The sequence below is a fragment of the Hemitrygon akajei genome, chromosome 4 (assembly GCF_048418815.1).
Source record: "Hemitrygon akajei chromosome 4, sHemAka1.3, whole genome shotgun sequence".
Lineage (NCBI taxonomy): Eukaryota > Metazoa > Chordata > Chondrichthyes > Myliobatiformes > Dasyatidae > Hemitrygon > Hemitrygon akajei.
In genome coordinates, this window is record NC_133127.1 from 8,654,171 (window position 1) to 8,670,887 (window position 16,717).

The 16,717-nt window shown below is 47.8% G+C and overlaps 1 protein-coding gene across 1 annotated transcript in view; it reads left to right on the plus strand.

Annotated features, from left to right (window-relative positions):
- emx1 (empty spiracles homeobox 1) overlaps positions 1–16,717 on the plus strand; it is a 38,431-nt gene that overhangs the window by 1,854 nt on the left and 19,860 nt on the right. Inside the window, exon 2 of the mRNA XM_073042061.1 lies at positions 13,586–13,770. Coding sequence (XP_072898162.1) covers positions 13,586–13,770 — 185 coding nt within the window. The remainder of the gene's footprint in view (positions 1–13,585; positions 13,771–16,717) is intronic.

Sequence of the window (16,717 nt, forward strand, 5' to 3'; positions counted from 1 at the left end):
GGTGTTTTAAAACTTCGGTGTATTTATTTTTAAAAACAGCCTCAGGACGGTGTAGAAACCGCACCAGAGAAGTCCCACCCGAGACGAACACGGCGGTAGCAATGAACACGTTTTAAGTTGATTTCGTGTAACTATTAACAGCGGGGATGGGAGGTGGGGGTGGGGGGAGGAATTAAACGAATTTATCACATTTACATAGATTAACTCGTCTTCAGTGTAAAAGGCGTTTTGTAGTTTGAAGACAAAACTCCCATAAATCGAGTTACATTTGTGAACATCATCCCAGAGATTACACCGGCAAATTCTGGGAAGTATATGGACTTGTTTCCTCTCTGTAAACGTGACTTCAGCAGGAGCAATGATGGTTGGGGGACGGGGGAGGAATTCAGTGAGACCTCTTTCCATTCCAGTCGAAAGGTTTCAGACTGCCCTGAACCGGAGACTGGCCATTACAACAGACCTGAGGAAGAGTGGAGCGTGAGGCGGCCTAACCCATAATCACCGGGTCATTGCAACTGAATATTTTTGTTATCTGTTCACATTATTGCGTGATTAATATTTTATGTGCTGCTTGTGATGTTTGTACGGTGTTTTTCACCTTGGCCCCAGAGGAACGGTGTTTCGTTTGGCTGTATACATGTGTGCGGTTGAATGAGAATAAATGTGAGAAGCAGAGGCAAGTTTAATATCACCGGCATACGTCGTGAAATTTATTGTTTTGCGGCAGCAGTACATTGCAATATATATATAGTAATATAACTATACATTACAATAAGAAATATATATAAAATTAAGTTAATAGGGCAAAAAGAGAGAAAGATAGTGAGGCAGTGTACATGGGTTCATTGTCCATTCAGAAATCTGATGGCGGAGGGGATGAAGCTGTTCCTGAAACGTTGAGTGTGTGTCTTCAGGCTTCTGTACCTCCTCCTTGAGAAGAGGACATGTCCTGGGTGGCGAGGCTCCTTAATGACGGGTGCCGCTTTTTTGAGGCATCGCCTTGTGGAGGTGATGCCGAGACCAGTGCCCATGATGGACCTGGCTCAGTTTTCAACTTGAACTTGAATTTGATTAAACAACCACACCGTTTCCAATACGAAGCTAAATGCCGAACACTAAAAGGTATCCGTCAGGCGCGACACTGCATCTCTCTGCAGGGAGGGTTCAGTGCAAAGTCGGCCCGGGCCGTTGTCGGGTGACCCCGGGAAACTCTCCTTCAAGCCTATAAACCCAGATCTCTCCGTCCAACAGGCCAGCTACACCATTCAATGTTCGAAAGCTCAAAGTTCAAAGGAAATTGATTATCAAAGTACATATATATCACCATATACAATCCTGAGATTCGTTTTTTTTGCGACAGTAAATCCAAGAACCACAACAAAATCAATGAAAGACCGCACCCAACAGGAGGGACAAACAGACGGCGTGCAGAAGACAACAAACCGTGCAAATACGAAAGATAAAAAGCAATAAATATTGAGAACATGAGATGAAGAGTCCTTGAAAGCGAGACCGTAGGTTGTGGAATCTATTCAGTGTAGGGGTGAGTGAAGTTATCCCCTCTGGTTCAAAAGCCTGATAGTAGAGAGGTAGTAACTGTTCCTGAACTTGGTGGTGTGAGTCCTGATGCTCCTGTTCCTGGGCGAGATGCAATATTATTGGTTCAGGATTTCGAGCGACTCTGGATTGTGGGCGATGAAAGGCAATAAAGGTCGGGGCAGTGCCGAACTGAACGCGGATCACATCGAGAGGCGAACGGCTTCTCAACACCCCGTGTTATTTTATTGTATATGACAAAGCTGCACTCTGGGGTGGGTGAACGGAACATAGCGGAATTTCAGCATCCAGACAGGTCTTAAATTTCTGCTAAACTGCACATTGAGAAATATTCCTCCGTAGAGTGGAGAGATCACGTAAATATCTCATCTCACTGGCTACTGAAACCGGTGCGGAGACAGGGTTTGAATTAATGCGAGCGGAAAGAACAAGCCGGGAGTGAATTTCTACCGGCAATAAGACCATAAGACAGGAGCAGAATTAAGCCATTTGTCCCATCGAGTCTCCTCCGCCATTCAGTCATGGCTGAACCGCTGCTAAACTTCAAAGTTTGAAGTTCAAAGTGAAGTCATGATCAAAGTACGTATATACTACTCTGAGATCCATTTATTAGATATAAAGAAATACATTAGAACCATTGCACACAATCACAGACGGATAAACAGCCGCAAAAGAAGACAGACTGCAAATACTAAAAAGTAAGAGTAAATAATTAGACAATAAATAAGTAATATTGAGAATATGAGTTGAAGAGATTCAAAGTGAGTCCACAGGTGGGGGCGAGTGAAGTTACCCACACTGGTTCAGGAGCCTTAAGTTTGAGGAGTAATAACCGTTCCTGAACTTGACGGTGCGGGACCTCAGGCTCCGGTAAACTCCTTCGCGGTGGCAGCAGCGAGAGGAGAGCACGGCACGGACAGCGAGGATCCTTGCAGATGGAGACTTGTCAACCATGTCAAAAAGGCTTTTTAAAAATAATGCAGCTGTTATTTAAAATCCCCATTCCCGTCCGTTTCCATCGACTCAGCCCTCTCATTAAATGCTAGGGATTAAAATTCCCGACTCTGGGATTAACACACACACACAATGCTGGGGGAACTCAGCAGGTCAGGTAGCATCTATGAAGGGGCGTAAACAGTCGATGCTTCGGGACAAGACCCTTCATCAGGATTCAAGTTCAAATTTGAGTTCATTGTCACTTGATTGTACATGTATGCAATCCAGTGAAATAACGTTCCTCCCGATCATGGTACCCACACAGAACAGATATCACACAAAGCACATAAACCGAAATATTACCATCAATAAGTTAAAATGCACGTGAAGTGCGCAACACAGTTAAACAGTAAATAGTAAACAGTAAGAAGCTCGCTGTCCTAGTAACGAGATGTCGGCGATGGCATTAATCTTAGAGCCTATGACTAGTCTGGCAGTCCTGGCCTGATGCTCCTGTACCTGCCTCCTGACGGTAGTGGGTCAGAGAGATAGTGGGATTGGTGGTTGGAGTCCCCCACAACGCTTCGGGCCCTTTGCAACGCTCCCAGTAATTGGGGCGAGAGAGACCCGGTGATTCTGTCGGCGGTTTTTCATTGTCTTCTGTAGGGTCTTGCGGTCTGATACCTTACAGCTTCCGTACCCACCAAATAAAGCAGCTAGACAGATCAGGACAATCTGTCTTTTAATTCGCTACTGTGGGATTTGTTTGTTAAAATGTACACTTATCTAAACGTGCTGGATCCTCGCCTTTAATTGCGTAGTTTGTTAATATTGGAACGAGTCAAAACACATAAAAGAATTTCCCCATTTAGTAAAGGCTTGTGTTTTAGCTCGGCGTAGCCAAGGGTTACCCGTTTACTGTTTACACGCAGTTTTGAATGACATTTCATGAACTTATTTGTGGTAATATTTGTTTATGTGCTGTTGAGGTATATGTTGTGTGGGTGCACCGTTGTCCGAGGAACGTTGTTTCGTGTACATATATGTACAGTCAGATGACAATAAACTTGAACTTAAAACTAGTAATATTGATTATCAGGGGTGAGCGGGGCAGAGATAATTGTGAGAGGCGGAGCGAGCGAAGAGAATCAATTATTTGGATACGAGGTGGTGGGGGGGGGGGGGGGGGGAGGTGATTATAGCATAAAGCAGAGCGAGCTTAGAAAAGAGTAGATCCGTGGATACTTTCATCCCAGTGGCCGTTGAAAATTTACCACACAATTCAATTTCAAACGGGAGATTTGAGTCGGGGTACACACACAGAATGCTCAGGTCAGGCAGCATCTATAGAGAAGAATAAACAGTCGACGTTTCGAGCCGAGTCCTGACCTGCCAAATCGCCCCAGCGTGTGTGTGTGTGTGTGTGTGTGTGTGTGTGTGTGTGTGTGTGTGTGTGTGTGTGTGTGTGTGTGTGTGTGTGTGTGTGTGTGTGTGTGTGTGTGTGTGTGTGTGTGTGTGTGTGAGTGAGTGTGTGTGTGTGTGTGTGTGTGTGTGTTTATGATCTGGAGTTGATGGTCAGAGAGATGAAGTGATTGACGAGGAAGTTGTACAATACAAGGCCACAGAGGTGTAGTGAACTGCGACGTGGTTGGTAATGGACTTCAGAAAGCATAGACAGACAGGAATGGTTGCTGAGGTGACTGATACAGTTTAATGTCGAGAAAATCGGAGTGTTATGTTTTGGTGGTAAAACACACAAAATACCGGAGGAACTCGGGAGGTCAGGCAGCATCTATGGAGCAGAATAATGTCGTTGACATTAACACTGACGAAAAGTCTCGCCCCGAAACGTCAACTGTGTTCATTCCCTCCACAGCTGCTGCCTGACCTGTCGATTTCCTTTAGCAGTTTGTGTGTGTTGCTCAAGATTTCCAGCATCTGCATAATCGCTTGTGTTTACATGTTGGCCGTAGACTTGATTAAATTGGAAGGCGCAATTCTAGTGAGGTACAGGAGCAGAGAGATTTGGAGAGACCCATAAACCCGATTTGTGACGATATAAACCTGATAGCCGAGTCTGATTTAAACATCACCCGGGTCCCGGGGCTTTCTAACCCGAGTGCAAGAACAAGTGAGTTATGCTGAACACTTATTAAACAGTGACTTGCCCAGAACATCGGCTCTGTGCCCGGGTTCTGGAGCCACGGTTTACGGCAGACGAGAAGGATTTGGAGAGGGCGCTGAAGAAAATGTTCCAAACAAATCAAAGTTGGTTGACGGGGTCTTTAGGTCTGGCGGAGTCGGGGCTGCTCTTCCAGGAACAGAAAAAGTTGTGTGAAGATGTAATTGTTCAGATCATATCCCGAAGGGTACCTGTTCGTGTTGGGAGTTCGGGTGCGGAGACAAGCGAAAAGAAAGATAAATGCATAGATAATAAAAGAAAGAAAATAGGTAGGTAGGTAGGTAGGTAGATAGATAGATAGATTAAGGGTTAAGTTTCAACTATATTCACCAGACATATTTACATGTGTTAGGAATTTGCTGTGGTGTTTTGTAACAAAAACAAAAGGGATAAAGAATTTAATAGATAGAGAGGAAAGGGAGCATGCGTGTGTACGTGAGAAAGAGAGAGGTAGAGGAGAGGAACAGAGACAGACTTCTCTCATAGGAAGAACCGCCAAGAGTCAGAGAAGATAGAATAAGAGAAGCAACAGATGAAGACATTCGGAGTTGGGTTATGGGGAACAGGCATCGTAGAGGATGCTGAGATAGGGCAATCATTGAGGGATAAGGGCTTGAAAGGGCAAATGGCCTACTCCTGTCCCCATTTCATTGCGAAAGAACCAAACGCGAGGAGGAAAGGTGATTCTGCACTGCGAGTGGTTGGGCTCAGGGGTGTGTGGCCAGGAGAACAGAGGAAGATCTCAGTTGATGGGCGGTTGACGAAGTGCAGGCGGCTCTGGGAGATGGGTGGGCAGTGGGACACTCCGGATGAGAAGGAAAGGAGGGAATGGGGGGGGGGGAAGTACGTGACGGGGAAGAACGGGGTTGGAACGGAAGAGGCCGAAGAGGGACTTTCTTGAGTAATATGACACGATCCAGGATACACTGTGGGAAGCTTTACCTCCATTAAGAGAAGGGACTGCTGTAGGTGTAAGGTAAGAGGTTTGGAGGGAATTGTTTTCACCCTGAGGGCGGCTTGAATCTGAAACACACTCCCCCATTCCCTGAGGGGACAGAGAATTTCGCAACATGTTAATCCTTAGACCAGGCGTAGAAAGCTGCGGACGGAAGGTTCCCCTTGTCCTCACCTACCACCCCACCAGCCTCCGGATCCAACACATTATCCTCCGCAACTTCCGCCACCCTCAACAGGACCCCACCACCCAGCACATCTTTCCCTCCCTACCCCCTCAGCTTTTCGCAGGAATCGTTCCCTCCGCGACTACCTGGTCCACACGTCCCTCCCCACAGAACTCCCTCCCGGCACTTATCCCTGTAAGCGCAAATGCTACACCTGTCCCTACGCCTCCCTCCTTACCACCATTCCGGGCCCCAGACAGTCCTTCCAGGTGAGCCAACACTTCACCTGCGAGTCTGCTGGAGTTGTCTATTGCAACTGGTGCTCCCGGTGCGGCCTCCTCTACATCGGCGAGACCCGACGCAGATTGGGGGACCACTTCATCGAGCACCTCCACTCCATCCGTCACAATAGACAGGACCTCCCGGTTGCCACCCACTTCAACTCTGTCTCTCATTCCCATCTAGATATGTCCATACATGGCCTCCTCTACTGCCATGATGAGGCCAAACTCAGGTTGGGGGAGCAACACCTCATCTACCGTCTGGGTAGCCTCCAACCAGGTGGTATGAACATTGAATTCTCCAATTTCCGGTAATTACCTCCCCTTTCCCATGTCCCTCGCTGCCTCTCTCCCCTTTCAACTTTCTGCTCCTTTATCTCTACAGTTCTTTCATGCTTATCCCCTCCCCCTTTATCTTTCCTCTGATTGGTCCACTTGGCGCCTCTAGCCCCTCCCCCTCCCCTGTCTCTATTACTGGGCTTCGGCCCTCTCTTCCCCCCCCCCCATTCCTGATGAAGGGTCTCGGCCCGAAACGTTGGCTACTCTTTTCTCACGGATGCTGCCCGACCTGCTGAGTTCTTCCAGTGTCGTGTACGTACACTGGAAAACAAAATCGGTACTTCATGGTCAGCAAGGGTATAGCGGGCCGAAAGGCCTGTCCCCGTGCCGTGTGCCTCCGAGACTTCCAGGACAGCGAGAAAGTTGAGAGGGAGCTAACGAGAGCGAATCAGAAGCTGAACTAATGAGTCGACAGATAGAGTGAGAGAGAGGGAGGGGAGAGAGGGGGCGAGAGACAGAGAAGTAGGGAAAGTGAGAGGGGAGGGTGAGGGGGAGAAGGGGAGAGGGAAAGAGGGGAGGAGAGAGGGGGGGGTGAGAGAGAGAGGTAGATAAAGTGAGAAAAAGTGAGAGGAGGTGAGGGGAGGGGAGAAAGAGTGAGAGAGAGAGAGAGAGAGAGAGAGAGAGGAGAGAGAGAGAGAGAGAGAGGAGAGAGAGAGGAGAGAGAGAGAGAGAGAGAGAGAGAGAGAGTGAGAGAGAGAGAGAGAGAGAATAATCGGGCAGAATCTTTGCTTCGAGCAGGTTGCAGGCTGTCGTGATAAGTTTGCTCTCTTCCCCGCTCATTAAAGGATTTTGTTGAGGAAATTTGAAAGACAAGCGGCAGAATGTCGGGATTATCAAAGGCTCTCGCGATTGTAGAGAGGCGGATTAAGTTCTTAACCTGGGCTCGGGGCGGTAGCTGTGAGAGCGACAGTGGCGGGGGTGCGCTGGAATTTGCGTAAAGGCGGCCCCCCACGGGAGCCCGAGGACACACAGGAATTAGGTTCATCCTCTCACAAATGGAGGTCTGAGAAACCAGTCACGCTCAGGCGTGCCCCTGTTAAAGTCAAGGTCGTCCCGCAGAAGTGAAAGTCCGGGGGGCTGGAGATGTTCCGATCAGTCACCTGGAGAGCCCGCGGGTTGTAAACTGACATGGCCCCTCACCTTCCCCAAGCTGACACAACAACGTAGCTCCACGGACCGTCCTTCCAGCTGTAAAGACCACCCCCAACCCCCTCCCCAACACATCTACAAAACTACAGGTGCCGGAGATCTGATATAAAACCCGAACATTGCTGCTGAGTGTGGTCTAAATGTAGATTTGTATTGTGAGCAATGGGACCGCAGTTGTGAGTCCAGTTCCGGCGCCGTTCTGTAAGGGGTTTGTACATTCTCCCCGTGACCGCGTGGGGTTCCTCCGAGTGCTCCAGTTTCCTCGCACAGTCCAAAGACCTACCTGTTAGTAGGTTAACTGGCCATTGTAAATTGTCCTGTGATACATGGGTGGGTTGCTGGGCGGGTCGGCTCATGGGCCGGTAGGACCTGTTCAGCACTGTATCGCCAAATAAATAAAAACTAGTAATTAAACACCTAACTAATCCCTTCTGCGTACACGAAGTTCATATCCTCCATTCTCTGCACATTGGATAATTTTATGCTATATTTGTATTAATTAGTAAACTTCTATAATATCATTATTTATATGTAAGGTCCATGTTCCTTCATTTATGTTCCCAAGAGCACATCTTGTACTCCTTCCCCGTGTGCACCATCTTATTCTTCCCCCTTCCTTTCCAGTCCTGATGAAGGCTCTAGGCCTGAAATGTTGCCAGTTTTCCCCCCGTCATCGATGCTGCCTGACCTACTGAGTTCCTCCAGCATGTTGTGTGTGTTGCACAATTTTATTGTATCTACCTTTACCACCACCCCGGCCACACAGCCCAGGCACCCACCACTCTCCATGTATGAAAATCTTGTGTCCCCTCCATCTCCTCTGAGCTTACCCCTTTGAACTTGAATAACTTCACTGTTCCCACAACCATGTTCAAGGACTCTTCATCTCATGTTCTTGACATTGAACTGTTTATTATGATTCTTTCTTTCTTTTTGCATTTTACAGATCGTTGTCTTTTGCACACTGGTTAAGCACCAAGTTGGTGCCATTTTTCATTAATTCTATTATGCTTATTACTCTAATGTGGATTTATTGGGTATGCCCGCAAGAACATCCTGTATATGTACTTTGATAATAAATTTACTTTGAACTTTGAACCCCTCTTTTAGACGCGTGCCCTCTGGCACTGGACATTTCCATCCTGGCAAATAGATACCTATGGTCTATCTATGCCTGGTCATTATCTTATAAACCTCTATCAGCTCCCCCCCTCCCGCAGCTTCCGACTCTTCAGAGGACCAACAACCCACATTTGTCCAACTTCTCATTGTAGTACCTGCTCTCTAATCCAGGGAATATTGTGGTAAACCCCTCCGAAGCCCACACACCCCTTCCCGACATGGAATGCTCAGAATAGAACACAGTACATCAAATGCAGCCTAGCTAGTTTTTATAAACTGCAACATAACTCGAGGCCTTGACTAATGGAGACAAGTATGCCATACGCCACCTCACAATCTATCTCATTATGATCCTGCACTGCACTTTCCCTGTAGCTCTTAACACTTTATTCTGCATTGATATTATTTTACTGTGCTCTGCCTTAATGCTCTGTGTAATGAATGAAAAGAATGCAAGACAAGCTTTTCACTGTATCTTGGTGCAATATTATCAATACTGATAACTTCTGATAACCACTTTCAGTGAGCTACAGACTTGGACCACAGGATCCCTCTGTACATCAGCAATATTAATAGACTGGCATAGTACATTGACCATACACTGTCTCTTTACAATAGGCAGCCTAATGGAGGTGGAGCACTGTGTGTGGTGTATATTGATTTTAATAAGGCATTTGACAAGGTGCCCCATTGTAATTTCATTCAGGAAGTCAGGAAGCATGGGATCCAGGGAAAGTTGACTGAGTGGATATTGAATTGGTTTGCCCACAGAAGGATGCTGAAATGACTAGTCCACAGAAGGCAGAGGGTGATTTGTAAATGGCGAGCATTAAATGACTTAGATGAAGAAGTGGAAGAGTGGGGTTAGTAAGTTTGCAGATGACACAAGTGGTGTAATGGATAGTGTAGAAGATTGTTGTAGGTTACAGCAGGTCATTGACAAGATACAGAACTGGGCTGAGAAGAGGCAAATGGAGTTCAACTGGAAAAGCGTGAAGCGATTCACCTTGGAAGGTTGAAGTGAAGCTGGAGGACAAGGTTAATGGTTGGACTCTTAGTAGTTATCTTGGGGTCCACATCCACAGAACCGTCAAAGCCACCATGCAAATTGATAAGGTGGTTAAGAAGGCATGGTGGTGTGTTGGCCTCCAGTAGATGGGAAATTGAGTTCAAAAGCTGCAAGGTAATGTTGCAGCTCTAGAACCTTGATTAGTCCACACTTGGAATATTCTCATTCAGTTCTGGTGCCTCATGAGAGGAAGGAAGTGGAAGCTTCAGAGACGGTGCAGAGGAGATTTACCAGGATGGTGCCAGTATTAGGGAGCATGTCTTATGAGGATAGGTTGCGTGAGCTAGGGTTTTTCTCTTTGCATTGAAGGAGGATGTGAGGTAACGATAGAGGTGTACAAGAAGATAAGTGGTATAGATTGTCTAAACAGCTAGTGATTTTCCCCCAGGGTGGAAAAGCCAGCATGTAAGGGGGCATAATTTGAAGGTGATTGGAGGAAAGTATAGGGGGGATATCAGAGGCAGTTTTTTACACAGAGAGTAGTGAGTGCATGGAATAAGCTGCCAGGGATGCTGATAGAGGCAGATACATCAGGGACATTTAAGAACCTCTTAGATCCATGGATGATAGAAAGATGGAGGAGCGGAGGGTTAGATTGATCTTGGAGTAAGTTAAAATGCTGACTCAACATTTTGGCTGAAGGGCCTTTGCTGTGCTGTACTGTTCTGTTCTAAAGTGTCACACCTCACACTTGGCAGGATTAAACCACCTGTCCACCCATACCTGCAGCTGGTCTAAGAATATCCTGCTGTATCTTTGACAGCCGTCTATGTGCTCCACAACACAACTAATCTTTTCAACATCTGTAAACTTACTAAATCATCCATCTACATTTTTGTCCATGCCATTTATATATATACCACAAACAGCAGAGGTCCCAGTACAAATCCCCGTGGAACACCACTAGTCAAAGCCCTCCAGCCAGAATAAATCCCATTGACCACTACCTTCTCTCTAGGAAGCCAATTCTGAATCCAATAGCCACATGATGCACATTCAAAGCTTCCCTTGGACAGAAAAGATATGGGCCAAATTTGGGCAAATGGGACTGGTTTATTTGAATATCTCATTCAGTATGGCCAAGATGGGCTGAAGGGCTTGTTCTGTGACACAACTGTTGTTGGTAGAATTTCAGACGGTGATGAGGAGGAGTACAGGAGTGAGATAGATCAGCTGTTTGAGTGGTGCCAGAGCAACAACCTTGCACGCAACATCAGTAAGACTGAGGAATTGATTGTGGACTGCAGGAAAGGGGAAGTCGAGAGAACACACAACAGTTCTTATCGAGGGATCAGCGGTGGAAAGGATGAGCAGTTTCAAGTTCCTGGGTGTCGACATCACAGAGGATTTATCCTGGGTCCAGCATATTGATGCAATTGCAAAGAAGGCATGGCACTAGCTGTATTTCATTAGCCGTTTGAGGAGAATTGGTACGCCACCAAAGACACTCGCAAACATCTACAGATGTACTGTGGAGAGCATTCTAACTGGGATCACCATCTGATATGGAAGGGTCATTGCAGAGGATTGGAAAAAACTGTCAGCTCCATCATGGGCACTAGTTTCCCAGCATTGAGAACACTTAAAAAAGGTGATGCCTCAAAAAGGAGGCATTCATCACTGAGGACCCCCATCACCCAGGACATGCCCTCTTCTCATTGCTACCATCAAGGAGGAGATACAGGAGCCTGATTTCTCTCTCTCTCTCTCTCTCTCTCTCTCTCTCTCACACACACACACACACACACACACACTCTCTCTCTCTCTCTCTCTCTCTCCTCTCTCTCTCTCTCTCTCTCTCTCTCTCTCTCTCTCTCTCTGTTTCAGGAACAGCTCCTTCTCCTCCGCCATCAGATTTCTGAATGGACAATGAACCTATGTACACTTCCTCAGTATTTTCCCCTCTCTTTTTCCACTACTTATTTAATTTAATTTTGTAAAATATATACTGATTGTAATTTATAGTTTTTATCACTATGTATTGCATTGTACTGCTGCGGCAAAACAACAAATTTCACAACGTATGCCACTGATATTAAACCTGATTCTGATTCTATGTTGTCTGACTCTATAATTTTCTCAGCTCTGCCCCACTCACACCATCTCTGAAACTGTTATGAGTCAGGTAGTCACTAGCCTTTCCAGTCCTTATGAAAGTTAATGGACATGAACCTCAACATATCTGTCTCAGTGAAAATGAAAATGGAAGAGCTGTAAACATTGGTCAATTGGTTTATTACTGTCATCTGTACGGAGTACTGTATAGAACTTTGTTTTGCATGCCATCTGTAACAGGCCATTTCACCTCAACAGTGCATTAAGGAGTAAAGGGAGAACAGTAACAAAATGTTGAATAATGTGTAACAGTTACAGAGAAAGTTCAGTGCAGGCAGTCAGTGAGGTACAAGGGCCATAACAAGGTAGATTGTAAGGTTTAGAGTTTACCCTTTAGTACAAGAAGGCAGTTGGAGTGTCTGATTAACAGCGGGGTGGAAGCTGTCCTTGAGCCTGATGGTACGGCCCTTCAGGGTTTTGCATTCTCTACCCGATTGGGGGGGTGGGGGAGTAGGGAGAAGGGAAAGAGAGGTGAAAAACAGTGGGGTAGAAGTTGTCCTATAAACTTTTAGAAGAAACAGAGTTAAAAAAAACTCTTCAAGTCGGTTGGTGTCTGTGCAGAAACTCAAACTGTCTGTCAGTGAGATACTGGGGACACCTCATCTTTTTTTCCAGTCGGCTCGAAATGTTGACTGTACTCTTTTCCATAGATGCTTCCTAGCCTGCTGAGCTGCCCCAGCAACCCCACAAAGCCGACTAGCCCTACCCTAATCATGGGACAATTTACAATGACCAATTAACTTACCCGGTAGGTCTTTGGACTGTGGGAGGAAACCGGAGCATCCAGGGGGAACCCACGCATTCCACCGGGTGGACGTACAGAGACTCACTACGGAAAGGCACCGGAATTGAACTCCGAACTCCGACACCCCGACCTTTACGTTAATCACTATGCTGTTGTGGTGCCCAACGTAAATGTAAAACAAGTAACGGTGGTGGGACGTTAATAATTGAAACGCAAAAGGTTCTGCCGATGCTGGAAATCCAGAGCCACATACACAAAATGCTGTGGAGGAACTTAGCAGGTCGGACAGCATCTATCGAGGAGAATAAACAGTGGAAGTTTCGGGCTGAGATTCTTCTTCTGCTCAGCCCAAAATGCCGACTGTTCAATTTCCTCCATGGATGCTGCCTGTCCAGCCGAGTTCCTCCGGCGTTTTGTGTTCCGTCTCTGCACATTGGCTTGGCGCCTTCACTCAGTTCGGTGTTCGCGATATACCTGGGCGGATCACTGGCTCCGTCAGGGCTCACACTGGGCAGTTACAGGTCAAATCTGTGCCCGGTCACACTGGGCAGTTACAGGTCAAATCTGTGCCCGGTCACATTGGGGAGTTACAGGTCAAATCTGTGCCCGGTCACATTGGGGAGTTACAGGTCAAATCTGTGCCCGGTCACACTGGGGAGTAACAGGTCAAATCTGTGCCCGGGTCACATTGGGGAGTTACAGGTCAAATCTGTGCCCGGTCACATTGGGGAGTTACAGGCAAATCTGTGCCCGGTCACTTTGGGCAGTTACAAGTCAAATCTGTGCCCCCAACCCTGAGAGGAGTTTGCTGGAGTTGGTGGGTAAGGAAGAGATAGTTTTGAGTTCAGACGGCGTTGGGCGGTGAGGCGGTCGATAGAAGGGGCAAGGGGTAACCAGAGGAGGGAAGGGTGGGAGGGAGAGGGAATGCGCCAGTGAGAGGCTGAGACTGACGGGCTGCTCTCTCGGCAGGGACGGACGGTGCCCAGGACACTATGTTACTGCATGGACCTTTCGCCAGGAAGCCCAAGCGGATCCGTACCGCCTTCTCACCGTCGCAGCTGCTGCGCCTGGAGAGAGCCTTCGAGAAGAATCACTACGTGGTGGGCGCTGAGAGGAAGCAACTCGCCAGCAGTCTGAGTCTGTCAGAAACCCAGGTACCAGGGGTGGCCTGTTCGATCCGGGAAAACCTGTTAATACCCGGGAAAACTTGTCCGCACCCGGGAAAACCTGTTCACACCCGGGAAAACCTGTTAATACCCGGGAAAACTTGTCCGCACCCGGGAAAACCTGTCAACACCCGGGAAAACCTGTCCACACCCGGGAAAACCTGTCCACACCAGGGAAAACCTGTTAATACCCGGGAAAACTTGTCCGCACCCGGGAAAACCTGTCCGCACCCGGGAAAACTTGTCCGCACCCGGGAAAACCTGTCAACACCCGGGAAAACCTGTCCACACGAGGGAAAACCTGTTAATACCCGGGAAAACTTGTCCGCACCCGGGAAAACCTGTCCGCACCCGGGAAAACTTGTCCGCACCCGGGAAAACCTGTCAACACCCGGGAAAACCTGTCCACACCAGGGAAAACCTGTTAATACCCGGGAAAACCTGTCCGCACCCGGGAAAACTTGTCCGCACCCGGGAAAACCTGTCAACACCCGGGAAAACCTGTCAACACCCGGGAAAACCTGTCCACACCAGGGAAAACCTGTCCGCACCCGGGAAAACCTGTCCACACCCGGGAAAACCTGTCCACACCAGGGAAAACCTGTCCACACCCGGGAAAACCTGTCAACACCCGGGAAAACCTGTCCACACCCGGGAAAACCTGTCAACACCCGGGAAAACCTGTCCACACCCGGGAAAACCTGTCCACACCCGGGAAAACCTGTCAACACCCGGGAAAATCTGTTCACACCTGAGTAACGGGGTGGGCTGTCAGATCTAGGGAATCCCATCTACACACAGGAATCCCTGCGCGCACTTTCGGAAAAACCATCCACACTGGGGAAAACCTGTCTACAGCCAGAAACCCGACCACGCCCGGAAAGCCTGTTCACACCGATGTAACCTGCCTGCGTCCACACTTCAGAATCCCATGCACACCCAGGAATCTTGTCGACACCTGGGAAAGCCTGTACACACCTGGGTAACCTGTCCGCACTCGGGAAACCTGTCCATACGGGGAAAAGCCTCTTCACACCCAGAAACTGCTGACCACACTTAGGAATATGGATTACTATGACGGGGACATGTGCACAACATTCAGTGAGGTGTCTATAAACGGATCAATGCCACCCCTCCCAGACTGGCCTTGAGAAGGTGCTGATGAATGTCAGCTGTTAATTATGCACATGGTCTGGAGTCACATGTAGCCACACAAGGTAAGAATGAGACATCTAATCACAAGGACAAGTGATTCTACAGATGCTGGAAGTCCAGAGGAACATACCTTAAAATACTGGAGGAACTCAGCAGGTCAGGCAGCATCTAGCGAGGGGAATGAAGAGTCAATGTTTCGGGCAGGAGGGTAAAAGCCAAAATAAGAAGGTGGGAAGGAGTGCGAGCTGGCAGGCGATAGGTGAGACCGGGTGAGTGGGAAGGAGGGTGGGTGGGGGAGAGGAGGGAGGACGTTTGAAGCTGGGAGGTGATGGATGGAAGGGCTGAGGAAGAAGGAGACTGACAGAGGAGAGTGGACCATAGGAGAAAGGGAAGGAGGGGATCCAGAGAGGGCTGATGGGCAGGTGAGGAGAAGAGAAGGGATGAGAGGATGGGGAATGGAAAAAGAGAGAAGGGTGGGGGGGGGGGAGAAATTATCGGAAGTTAGAGAAGTCAATGCTCATGCCATCAGGCTGCAGGCTACCCAGATGCAATATGAGGTGTTGCTCCTCCAACCCGAGTGTGGTCTCATTGTGGCAACTGAGGAGACCATGGACTAACTTGTCAGAATAGGAATGAGAAATCGATTTGAAATGGGTGGCCACCAGGAAATTCCATCACTTGTGGCAGATGGGGCAAAGGTGCTTGACAAACTGATCCCCTGGTTTATGTCCGGTCTCATCAACGTGCAGCAGGCTGCACTGGGAGCACTGGACACAGTCGATGGCCATGAAAGACTCACAGGTGAAGCATCGCCTCGCCTGGACAGATTGCTTGGGGCTCTGAGTGATGGTGAAGGAGGTGGTGTAGGGGCAGCTATAATACTTGCCCTACTTGCAGGGTTAACTGCCAGCAGGGAGATCAGTGGGATGGAACAAGTAGATAAGAGAGTCACATAGGGAATGATCCCTATGGAAAACGGTGAGGGAAACATGTAGGATACTTTTATTGGAGGATGGAAGATTCCCTTTCCCAAAGAGCAAGGTGGATTTTGATAGCAACACACACAAAATGCTGGAGGAACTCAGCAGGCCAGGTAAAATTTATGGAAAAGGGTAAATAGTCAATGTTTTGGGCCAAGACCCTTCATCAGGACTGGAAAGGAAGGGGAGAGTCCTTAAGACCATAAGACAAGGAGCAGAAGTCGGCCATTTGGCCCATCGTGTCTGCTCCACCATTTTATCATGAGCTGATCCATTCTCCCATTTAGTCCCACTCCCCTGCCTTCTCACCATAACTTCTGATGCCCTGGCTACTCAGATACCTATCAATCTCTGCCTTAAATACACCCAATGACTTGACCTCCACTGCCACCCATGGCAACTGGCCCGAGTCAGTAGAAGAAGATGAGGGGAGGGGAGGAAGAATAGATATCAATCCCTTTTTTGAATAATTCCACGGTGTGTTCGATTAGTTGAACTGAAGTAATGTTGTTATTGTCATCTGATGCTTTTTGCACAACGATGACATCCCTCCCACCTCTGGGGGCACGCTGATCTTCAGTGGTCAGGGCTTTATAGAAGCTGAGATCTTCCAGTACATCACGGTTGTACAGGACATCGGTGAGGCCGGATTTGGAATAATGTATCTGGGTTTAGTGCTCTCTTTTAGAAAAGATGTCATTAAGGTAGAAAGAATGCAGGAAATTTACCAAGATGTTGTTGGGACTTGAGGAACTGAGCTATCAAGGAAGGTTGAGCAGATTGTGACTTTATTCCTAGGA